Genomic DNA, 12,228 nt, shown 5'->3' with positions numbered 1-12,228 from the left:
AACTAAAGTCAGGAAGGTTAACACTTGCAGCCAAAGATCCTTAACTAGAGTTCACAATTTAACAAAAGCTTCTACATCAAATATTAAGCCTTTTCTACTTTAAGTTGCTGATGGATCTGCCACCCTTTTCCAGTTTTTTTTCGATTCATTCATGGGATGTGTGCGTCGCTGGCTAGGCCAGCATTTATTGCCCATCCCTAATTGCCCTTGAGAAGGTGGTGGTGAGCTGCCTTCTTGAACCGCTGCAGTCCATTTGGGGTAGGTACACCCACAGTGCTGTTAGGAAGGAAGTTCCAGGGTTTTGACCCAGCGACAGTGAAGGAGCGGCGATACAGTTCCAAGTCAGGATGGTGTATGACTTGGAGGGGAAATTGCAGGCGGTGGTGTTCCCATGCATTTGCTGCCCTTGTCCTTCTAGTTGGTAGAGGTCGTGGGTTTGGAAGATGCTATCTAATGAGCCTTGGTGCGTTGCTGCAGTGCATCTTGTAGATGGTACACACTGCTGCCACTGTGCGTCGGTGGTGGAGGGAGTGAATGTTTGTAGATGGGGTGCCAATCAAGCGGGCTGCTTTGTCCTGGATGGTGTTGAGCTCCTTGAGTGTTGTTGGAGCTGCACCCATCCAGGCAAGTGGAGAGTATTCCATCACATTCCTGACTTGTGCCTTGTAGATGGTGGACAGGCTCTGGGGAGTCAGGAGGTGAGTTACTCGCTGCAAGATTCCCAGCCTCTGACCTGCTCTTGTAACCACGGTATTTATACGGCTAGTCCAGTTCAGTTTCTGGTCAATGGTAGTCCCTAGGATGTTGATAGTGGGGGATTCAGTGATGGTAATGTCAAGTAGATGGTCATTGCCTGACACTTGTGTGGCGCGAATGTTACTTGCCACTTAACATCCCAAGCCTGGATATTGTCCAGGTCTTGCTGCATTTGTACACGGACTGCTTCAGTGTCTGAAGAGTCGCGGATGATGCTGAACATTGTGCAATCATCAGCGAACATCCCCACTTCTGACCTTGTGATTGAAGGAAGATCATTGATGAAGCAGTTGAAGATGGTTGGGCCTAGGACACTACCCTGAGAAACTCCTGCAGTGATGTCCTGGAGCTCAGATGATTGACCTCCAGCAATCACAACCATCTTCCTTTGTGCTAGGTATGACTCCAACCAGCGGAGAGTTTTCCTCCGATTCCCATTGACTTCAGGTTTGCTAGGGCTCCTAGATGCCATACTCGGTCAAATGCTGCCTTGATGTCAAGGGCAGTCACTCTCACCTCACCACTTGAGTTCAGCTTTTCTGTCCATGTTTGAACCAAGGCTGTAATGAGGTCAGGAGCTGAGTGGCCCTGGCGGAACCCAAACTGAGCGGGTTATTGCTAAGCAAGTGCTGCTTGGTAGCACTGTCGATGACACCTTCCATCACTTTACTGATGATCGAGAGTAGACTGATGGGGCGGTAATTGGCCGGGTTGGACTTGTCCTGCTTTTTGTGTACAGGACATTCCTAGGCAATTTTCCAGATTGCGGGGTAGATGCCAGTGTTGTAGCTGTACTGGAACAGCTTGACTAGGGATGCAGCAAGTTCTATAGCACAGGTCTCCAGTACTATTGCCGGAATATTGTCAGGGACCATAGCCTTTGCAGTATCCAGTGCCTTCAGTTATTTCTTGATATCACGTGGAGTGAATCGAATTGGCTGAAGTCTGGCATCTGTGAAGCTGGGGACTTCAGGAGGAGGCCGAGATGGATCATCAACTCGGCACTTCTGGCTGAAGATGGATTCAAATGCTTTAGCCTTATCTTTCGCACTGATGTGCTGGGCTCCCCCCATTATTGAGGATGGGGATATTTGTGGAGCCACCTCCTCTAGTTAGTTGTTTAATTGTCAATCACCATTCACGACTGGATGTGGCAGGACTGTAGAGCTTAGATCTGATCCGTTGGTTATGGGATCCCTTAGCTCTCCCTATCGCATGCTGCTTATGCAGTTTGGCACACAGGTAGTCCTGTGTTGTAGCTTCACCGGGTTGACACCTCATTTTGAAGTATGCGTGATGCTGCTCCTGGTATGCCCTCCTGCACTTTTCATTGAACCAGGGTTGGTCTCCTGGCTTGATGATAATGGTAGAGTGGGGAATATGCCAGGCCATGAGGTTACAGATTGTGGTTAAGTACAATTCTGCTGCTGCTGATGCCCCACAACGCCTCATGGATGCCTGGTTTTGCATTCCTAGAATACTTCGAAATCTATACCATTTAGCACAGTGGTAGTGCCACAACACGATGGAGGGTACCCTCAATGTGAAGGCGGGACTTTGTCTTCACAAGGACTGTGTGGTGGCACTCCTACCAATATTGTCATAGGCAGATGCATCTGCGGCAGGCAGATTGGTGAGGACGTGGTCAAGTATGTTTTTCCCTCTTGTTGGTTCATCACCACCTGCTGCATACCTAATCTAACAGCTATGTTCTTTCGGACTTGGCCAGCTCAATCAGTAGTGGTGCTGCCGAGCCACTCTTGGTGATGGACATTGAAGTCCCCCATCCAGAGTACATTTTGTGCCCTTGCCACCCTCAGTGCTTCCTCCAAGTGGTGTTCAACATGGAGGAGTACTAACTCATCAGCTGAGGGAGGGCAGTAGGTGGTAATCAGCAGGAGGTTTCCTTTCCCATGTTTGGCCTGATGCCATGAGACTTCATGGGGTCCAGAGTCGATGTTGAGGACTCCCAGGGAACTCACTCCTGACTGTATACCACTTGCCACCACCTCTGGTGGGTCTGACCTGCCGGTGGGACAGGACATACCCGGGGATGGTGATGACAGTGTCTGGGACATTGTCTGTAAGGTAGGATTCCATGAGTATGATTATGTCAGACTGTTGCTTGACTAGTCTGTGAGACAGCTCTCCCAACCTTGTCACAAGCCCCCAGATGTTTGTAAGGGGGACTTTGCAGGGTCGACAGGGCTGGGTTTGCCGTTGTTGTTTCCAGTGCCTAGGTTGATGCCGGGTGGTCCGTGCGGTTTCACTTTTTTTATTGACTTTGTAGCAGTTAGATACAACTGAGTGGCTTGTGAGGCCATTTCAGAGGGCATGTAAGAGTCAACCACATTTTTGTGGGTCTGGAGTCACATGTGGGCCAGACCGGGTAAGGACAGCAGATTTCCTTCCCTAAAGGACATTAGTGAACCAGATGGGTTTTTACAACAATAGACAGTGGTTTCATGGCCATCATTAGACTAGTTTTTAATTCCAGATTTTATTAATTGAATTCAAATTCCACCTTCTGCTCTGGTGGGATTCGAACCCATGTCCCCAGAGAAATATCCTGGGTTACTAGTCCAGTGACAATACCACTATGCCACCGCCTCCCCAGTGTTTTTCTTCCTATACTATACAGTAACATTTCTCATTTTAATATTTAATAGTATGACACTCACTCCAAGCATCATCTCATGTGCACCCTCACTCTCCTGTCCTGAGATCAGTGTTACAAAATAGGCGACACTCAGGTCCTGTTGGGCTGCAGTGGGACCTTTAGGGTTTCCCAACCCTCCATGGTTATCCTGCTCTCAGCAACCCTGGAGAAAAATTGTAAAGGCAAATACTTCTGTTTATTAGTTTTTAAAAATTGCAGATGAATAAAAGGTTGTTCGATGCTCAAGAAACATCCAATTCAGTAAGAAAGGCCCTGATAATTAGGGGACTGCATATTTGGAGCAGGAAAAAGGATGAATTATGGACAGGAAACCCGGTTTATCGGTTTCCTGAATGTCCTGCAGTTTTTAACTTTAAAATTTTTAAGTCTTGTGAATGTTTTTCTCCAGGTTTTGAGCCCGACAGCCAACCTAATTGACTCACTGCCTGTCGGGCTGGAAAGCCGGCAGCAGAAGGCCGTAGCAGAGGACCAAGTAGGGAAAGAACTCTGTCGGGGTGTGCACGTCTAGTCGAAGGATGGGACAAAATTGTGTGGAGAACAGAGTGGTGTTCGAGGGAGCGAGATGGTGTTCGGGGACAGAACTCGATGACTGGGGGAGGGAGATGCAGGTTGTGGGGGTGGGGTGGGGTTCATGGGCAGAGCAGATAGATCCCATGGATATTTACAGGGTAGCTTGTTGGGCCCGGAGGAAATGCTCCTGCTCCTCCTCACCCACAAGCAGTGCTGTAAAGATACTTACCTTAAGGATCCAGCCCTTCTTGCCTCCTGCTGGTTTCCTGAGGTCTGGGGAACCTGACCAGCATGGGAGCACTGTTAAAATGAAGGCACATTGCCTCATTAAGATGTTTCAATGACCGACCTACTTCATGGGAGCAGGTTGGTTGCCTGCCCCTTGTCCTGCTTTCGTTAAAACCGGAAGAGGGCGGGTTTGAGGTGGGTGGGGTTCTTACCTTTTTAACCTCCCACCTTACCCAAACCCACCCATTTTTTGGAGTTAAAATTACTGCTGGCTGTCCAATTAGCACGGGAAGGCTATGTGATGCCAGGATTGACTTTCTGGGTCCCCAGTGGCAGGAATGTGGGTGCGGGGCGCTTGGAAGCAAGAGGTCATGTGGTAACTTTCAGACGTGCGTCCAATCAGAGTTGCAACCCTGGAGACATTAGAGGCAGAGGTTAATTCTCAGTCCGCTGTTAGTCTCCCAATCAGGGAAAATAGGCTTTAATGAATTCGAAAAAATGCAGCTCTTCAATGCACATAGAAGAAGACCTTTCCAGTTGCCAGCACTGTACATCAAGAACGATAGCTTTTTGTGATCTGACAGAGACAAACCTGTCACATTGGACATCCCATTTCATTCTTTTAAATCCGTCACTTTAGTACTCGTATTTGTATAATTTTCCCTCTGAAAGTACATGGTGCATTGATTATTCATCAGGTTTTTTTAAGGCTGTTAATGCCCTGAGGCTGTAAATACTTGGTGTCAGTTACATTAACCTTATGAATATTATAAAACCCAAGGGCTAATCTAACAAAAGTTGTGTGATAACTGCCTTCAGAAGCAATGTTTAGCAATTCAGGTATCACACAGTCATATTAAAATGACATCCTTACTGCAAGTTGTGCCAAAGTATGTTATGTGCTGGTTAATTGGAACACTCTTAATGGCAGATGACTTTTTAACATTTTTTTGTTTTGTTCCCCCTTTATATTGACCTGGATAATGTTGAGGCTAACAGCGCTTGGCATTATTACAGGATAAATCTGACAGCAACTTCTAGCATCCGCATGTTTAACACAGAAATCCTGAAGTTGTTGTCGGAGATACCCTGCTCCATCACAGGGTGTGCTGTCGCAATCTTCGATGCTTTACCCGGGTCTGAAGTCACTGTAGTGGCGTGAACTTAAGATAATTACCATTAGTCATACAATAAATGACTGGAAACATTAAGCTAGTGCATTCAACAGTGCGAGAGTTTTTAATAAGTGATGAGTACTGCAGAACAATCTCTCTGGCCCTGAAAAAATAGTTTTACAAGTGTGCAGTTGCAATTCTTTGGAAAAAATTAATATAATTTTTTTCCGATTTTTTGTTTTTCTCTTTTATATCTTAAGCCGATCTGCGTTTCCCAATTTTTATTTTGCTCCCTTTTTTTATTCTTTCACGGGATGCGGGCGTTGCTGGTTAGACCAGAATTTATTGCCCATCCCTGATTGCCCATGAGAAGATGGTAGTGAGCCACCTTCTTGAACTGCTGCATTGATTTAAATGTAATTTATATTTTTTTAAAACTTCTTGGTTAGTAGTTTGCGTGCTCAGTGAGCAAGCTGATTGGTTGAAGAGCCTCTCTGCTATTGCTCCTGCTTACAGACATCACAGAACCCCGGTGCCATGGTGGATCAGATGGGGATTAGTTAAAATCTCCACTCACAAGCCTGCAAGAAAGGCGAAAGCTGTTCCTTCACTGCTGAGAGGAAAATTCAGACCATTAAATGTATTCCTCCCTCTCATCAGCTTCCCCTCATATTTATTTCAGATTTCCAGCATCTGCAGTATTTTGCTTTTGTGTCCCTCATTGCAGCACTGAACAGTTCAGTTCCCCAGTTTGTTAACCTGTGGACTGGAACTATGAGGTATGAATGATTTGTGCCCCCTCCCGGGCTCTCCCAATATTAAAATGCCATCATCTGAAATTCAATAGTTGTTAAAGGGCGGTCATTTTTCAGAAAAGATGTGTTGTTTCACCATAGTTATATAAACAGCTCGCCATAAGTGAGCAAAGCCCTGAGTTTGGTCACTGTCTTTGATACATCTGGAACTTAAGTTCAGCTCAGACTGGTAGGGCAAATGTCTTTTTACTAGCTTCAGAAATCCAGTGTAAAATGAGTTTGGACTGAGCGTGAATCTACAACACAGAACTAACAGAAATTTGGAACAAATTGGCAATCTTGCTCAGGCCACCATGAGAAGTAGAAACATTGGGCTGAATTTGATTCTGGCGGGGTGGCCCTGACAGCAGGTTGAAAAGCCAGGGGAAACTTCGCCACGGCTGTTTCCAGGAGCCCCAACACAATTCTGTGCCCATTGTGCAATTAACTGCCTGGCGTTGGGTCTCCCACTTGGATCCCACCTCCAATCTGATGGCCGGCATCTCTTCTGTTCCAGTAGCACCACCGGGAATGGGGGCCACTGCTGGGACTGCACCTAGTCAGGACCAGCAAGTTGGCATAAGTCCCTGAATCCAAGTAACTGAGCTCGGGCTCTCCGGGACCAGTCAGGTAGGCCCTGAGGGGGGTGTCGTGGGGCGGGAGGAAGTCGTTGCTGAGAGCAGGAGGGTGTTTCAGCAGTGGGGCGGAGGAGGGGAGTGCTTCTGTGGGCCACAGGATGCCTGATTATGATGGACAACCAGCCCCTAACCCGCAGGGAGGCTGTCAGCTTTTACTAGGCAGGCTCCCCATGTAGAATACCAGTAGCTGTGGGAAGAGACCCTTAAGTGGCCCTTAATTGGCTGCTTAAGGTTCTCATTTAGCCTCTGTGTGGGAAGTCAGTCCTTCATCTTCCCCTCCCCTACTGAAATTGGACCGAGTTAGGAAGGTGACGGGCTCTGCAGCCCCCACCTCACCGGTCCTCCTGATTCTATGGTCCCCCCCCCCCCCCCCTCCCCCACCAAACTGCCTCCCAACCAGCTCCTGAGGACCACAATAAATTCTGACCATTGACACAGCAATACACTGAACTCACAAAGTTGGGATATAACAGATTGGCATGGGCACTGTTGAGAGAGTTTTCTTTTGCATTTAGCTGTGCCATTCTTGGCCTGGAAAATGTGAGCCCTGATTTGAACCTAAGCCACCCATCAGGAATGGGATAGGGTTAAGGTCAAATGCCCAGTGACTCTAATGGATGGGTGGAAAAAGAACCTGGGACCTGAATCTGCCTCTTTCCTGCTAAATGGGTTAGGCTAAAATCAGAAATTTGATGATGACACTGGGTACAAATAAAAACTAACGTTCCATTTGCCCGCATTGATATCCACCTTGATGAGTGCAAAATTTCACTGAAATGAAGTCAAAATTAAACATTTAAAAAATGCAAAACAGTACCGCTTTATAAATTGTTCAGAGAGGAATGTGTTCCGTGTCTTGCAGATTCCTGGGACGCAGTGCAAAGGACAAAAGATGTCTCACCTCAGTTGAACCAGGCCACAATCATTGACCTGCACCCTTCTTCCACCTACAACATCCGCATGTATGCTAAAAATCGCATCGGAAAAAGTGAGGCCAGCAACGAGCTCACCATCACCACAGATGAAGCAGGTAAATGGTTAAGGGTTGAGCCTTCTTTGGTTTTCAGGCCCCCAGTAACCAGATAAAATCCCAGGTCAATTAGGGAAAACAAATCTGGGAAATTCCTCTCCAACCCCCTAAGAAGATCAAAACTAGTCCAGCAGATCACTCTGGCCACGATAATTGTATGCTGTACCTACCATTTGTGAAACTGGTAATGTCATTAGACATGTTGTAACCTTTTGCTGAGTTTACTCTCAGGAGTCCTGTGCACCTACTTCTCTCTTCCCCCATTTCCACTCCAAATTACATGGCACTGGTTGTGACGTCCTTTATTTTACTACAGAAACATCTAATTATGCCACATTGCTGATCTGCCAGCATAATGTTTTTGATGATCCCTAGGTCACTGGGACCCTTCCACAGCTCCATATTGGGCATCTGATTGATTGTGTGTGTTTGTGTGTCTCTTGCCTATACGGTGCAGTGAGAGTCCTGCTCTCTAATCAATCAGTGATGGTGCAGTGAAACCCATGTATCAATCTGATTGAACGTTTATCACAGTGATTGAAGAGGAATCTAATCACACTGAAAAGGCTGCGCACTGACGTCATGCTGTGGGTTATCAGGGCCTCCTCACTGATTGATTTGCAGAGCAGCTAAGGAAGAAGGATTTTGTAGCCAATACTTTTCATCGGTTGCAGTGGATTGATACGTTTTATTCTGCTCCTACCACCAGATTACATTTTTGTGAGCAAAAACATTTAGCCTCCCTGTTCAGTCTGACCTTGGGACAGTTTACTTCAAACAGCACTAAGTTTGTGAAAGTATTATTCTCTTCTGGATGATAGGGGTGGAAGGGAGGGTGGAAGAACAATAGCCATACAATAAGGAACATGTGATATCCTTTACTTTGCTTTACCTCTCTTTTTTTTTGAATGGATGTGAGCAAGCTGTATTTAAATCAAAATGCATTTCTCTTGTCAACAATGATTTGTATTTATTTATTTCATACATTTTAGGGATGTGAGCATCGCTTGCAAGGCTGGCATTTATTGCCCATTCCTGTTTGCCCTTGAGCAGGTACTGGTGAGCAGTGCCTTCTTGAACCACTGCTGTAGATGAAGGTGCTCCCAGAATAGTTTTTTCTTTGTAGTGATTTGATCCAATGGAGTGGCTTGGAAAAGCTGGGGTTGTTCTCCTTGGAGCAAAGGAGATTGAGGGGAGATTTGATAGAGCTTTACAAGATTATGACAGGCTTAGATAAGGTAAACAAAGAAAAGCTGTACAAGGATAAGGGGACACAGATTTAAGGTTTTGGGCAAGAGATAATGTAAGGGGAATGTAAGGAAGAACTTTTTGAAACAGTAAGTGGTAATGACCTGGAACTCGCTGCCTACAAGGGTGGTGGAAGCAGAGACAATGAATGATTTGAAAAGGAAATTGGATGGACGCGTGAAGGAAATAAATTTGCAGGGCTACGCTGATAGATAGGGAGAATGAGACTGGCTGGATTACTTTGCAGACAGCCATCATGGATTCGATGCCGCGAATGGCCTCCTTCTGTGCTATGATGACTCTCTGACTTCAAAGGGCAGTTCAGATTCGGTCACATTGGTGTGGGACTGGAGTTACATGTGGACCAGATGGGGAAAATGTGGCAGATTTTCATCCCTAAAGGACACTAGCGAACCAGTTGGGTTTATACAACAATCTAACAGCCTCAGAAGGACATTGCAAACAGAATATAGAAGCATTGGAGAAAGTGCAAAACATTTTTACAAGGATGATACCAGAGTTGAGAAGTTATAATTATCAGGAAAGACAGAACACACTGGAGAAATTTTTTCTCTAGAGAAGTTGACCTGGTAAATGTCTTTAACATTATGAAGCGTTTGTTGGTGTAGATGTGGAGAAGATTGTTCCATTAATGGGGGAGCTCAAAACTGGGGGCCATAAAGATAAGATATTCACTAATAAGGATTCAGTAAGGATTCAGAAGGAACTTCTTTACTCAGAGAGTGGTTAAAATGCCAGCATAGATCTGTTGGGCTGAATGTTCTGTTTCTGTGCTGTAAATTCTATTTAATGATCAAAGATGTGGTTAAAGAGATAGAGTTTGAAAATGCATTTGAAGTTGGGGAGAAAAGTGGACTGTAACAATTCTGTGATTCAGTAAAGGACTTGCCGATGTTCTCCCACATAATCTTTTCATTAAGATATGAACATCATGCTAATGCAAATATCGGGCTGAATTTTACCAAGCCCACAACATCGGGCTGCGGGGCGGGGTGGGGGTGGGGGTGGTGGACAGAAGATGGTCCCAGCAGAGGCCTGCCACGGGATCTCAATTTCCATACTTAAATCAATAAAACAAATTCATTTAAATATACTTACCAGCAATCATCCGGTCCCACTGCAATCTTCACATTGGCCGGCACTCCCGCGCCTTCAATTTCCCATCTGGGGAAAGCAGATGTGACACTGATGGGGAAGGGGGGGGGAGTTAAGATTTTCTGTGCAGGGTTGTGGTCAAGTAAGCATCATCAGTGTAGGGGATGGTGCAAAGGGGTGAACTTTCAACTTTGTACAGTCTGGGCAGGGGAAGGTTAGAATTCAAGCATAAGAGTACAACAGAAATTAGAACCAGAGTAGGTAAAAATGGTAAAAAGTTAAAGCTTAACGCTCTTTATCTGAATGCACGTAGCATTTGCAACAAGATAGATGAGCTGACGGCACAGATAGAAATAAATGGATATGATTTGATAGCTATCAGACAGATGTGGTTGCAGGATGACCAGAACTGGAAACTCAATGTTCAAGGATATTCAACGTTCCGGAAGAATAGGCAGAAAGGAAAAGGAGGTGGGGTAGCTTTGTTATTAAAGGAAGGGATCAGTGCAGTTGTGAGTAATGATCTATGTGTAATAGATCGTTATGTAGAATCAGTTTGGGTGTAAATAAGGAATAGCAAGGGAAAGAAATCACGGGTGGGAGTGGTCTTTCGGTCCCCGAAGAGTTGCCACTCTGTAGGACAAACTATTAATCAGGAAATAATGGAGGCGTGTAAGAAGGGCACTATAATTATCATGGGTGATTTTAATCTGCATATAGACTAGACAAATCAAATTGGAAAGGGTAGCATGGAAAATGAATTTGTAAAGTGCATCACGGATTGTTTCTTAGAACAATACATTGCAGAACCTACCCAGGAACAGGCTATTTTAGATTTGGTAATGTGTAATGAGGTAGGATTAATAAGAGATCACGTAGTTAAGGATCCTCTAGGGGGAAGCGATCATGACATGGTAGAATTTCAAATTCAGTTTGAGGGTGAGCAACTCGGATCTCAAACCAGTGTCTTCAACTTAAACAAGGACAATTACAGAGGTATGAAGAAAGAGTTGTCCAAAGCGGGCTGGGAAGATAGACTACAGGGAAAGTCAGTAGATGAGCAGTGGCAGACTTTTAAGCAGATATTTCATAACACTCAGCAAACATTTATTCCGGTCAGAAGGAAGGACTCAATGAAAATGATGAACCACCTGTGGATAACAATGGAAGTTAAGGAGAGTAACAAATCAAGAACAAAGGCATACAAAGTGATAAAAGCTAGTGATAGGCCAGAGGACTGGGAATTTCTTAGAAACCAGAAGCGGACGACGAAAAAACTAATAAAGAGGGAGAAAATTGATTATGAGAGTAAATTGGCAGGAAATATAAAAACAAACGTGAAGAGCTTCTATGGGTGTATAAAAAGAGAGTATCTAAAGTAAGTGTGGCACCCTTAGAGGATGAGACTAGGGAATTAATAATAGGGAACAGGGAAATGGCAGATCATTTAAACCAATATTTTGCATCGGTCTTCACAGTGGAGGACACTATAAACATCCCAACAATACAGATGAGCTAGGTGTAAATGGGAGGGAGGAACTTGTAACAATTTCTATCATGAGGGAAAAGATGCTGGACAAACTGATGGGACTAAAGGCAGACATGTCGCCAGGACCTGATGGCCTGCATCCAAGGGTTTCAAAAGAAGTGGCTGCAGAGATAGTGGAGGCATTGGTCATATTATATCAAAACTCATTTTGGTACCAGTGGATTGGAAAAACGCTAATGTGACACCCCTATTCAAGAAAGGAGGGAGACAGAAAGCAGGAAACTATAGACCAGTTAGCTTAACATCTGTCATTGGGAAAATGCTAGAGTCCATTATTAAGGAAGAAATAGCAAGACATTTAGAAAAATGTAATGCAATCAAACAGAGTCAACATGGTTTTATGAAAGGGAAATCATGTTTGACAAATTTGCTAGAGTTCTTTGAGGATGTAACAAGCAGAGTGGATAAAGGGGAACCGGTAGATGTAATGTATTTGGATTTTCAGATGGTGTTTGATAAGGTGCCACATAAAAGGTTATTGCACAAAATAAGAGCTCAGGGTATTGGGGGTAATGTGTTAGCATGGATTGAGGACTGGCCAAAACACAGAAGGCAGAGAGTCGA

General features: G+C 45.0%; 1 protein-coding gene across 5 annotated transcripts in view; it reads left to right on the top strand.

Moving 5' to 3' along the window:
* Positions 1 to 12,228, top strand: part of LOC137374264 (cell adhesion molecule DSCAM) — a 555,631-nt gene that overhangs the window by 435,607 nt on the left and 107,796 nt on the right. For all 5 annotated transcript variants that reach the window (XM_068040060.1, XM_068040056.1, XM_068040059.1 and 2 more), the window contains exon 14: positions 7,584 to 7,751. In XM_068040060.1, the coding sequence (XP_067896161.1) occupies positions 7,584 to 7,751 (168 nt within the window). The remainder of the gene's footprint in view (positions 1 to 7,583; positions 7,752 to 12,228) is intronic.

This window comes from Heterodontus francisci, chromosome 10 (genome assembly GCF_036365525.1).
Source record: "Heterodontus francisci isolate sHetFra1 chromosome 10, sHetFra1.hap1, whole genome shotgun sequence".
NCBI lineage: Eukaryota > Metazoa > Chordata > Chondrichthyes > Heterodontiformes > Heterodontidae > Heterodontus > Heterodontus francisci.
Note: the sequence above shows the minus strand (reverse complement) of the source record. Positions and strands in the feature narration are given on the sequence as shown.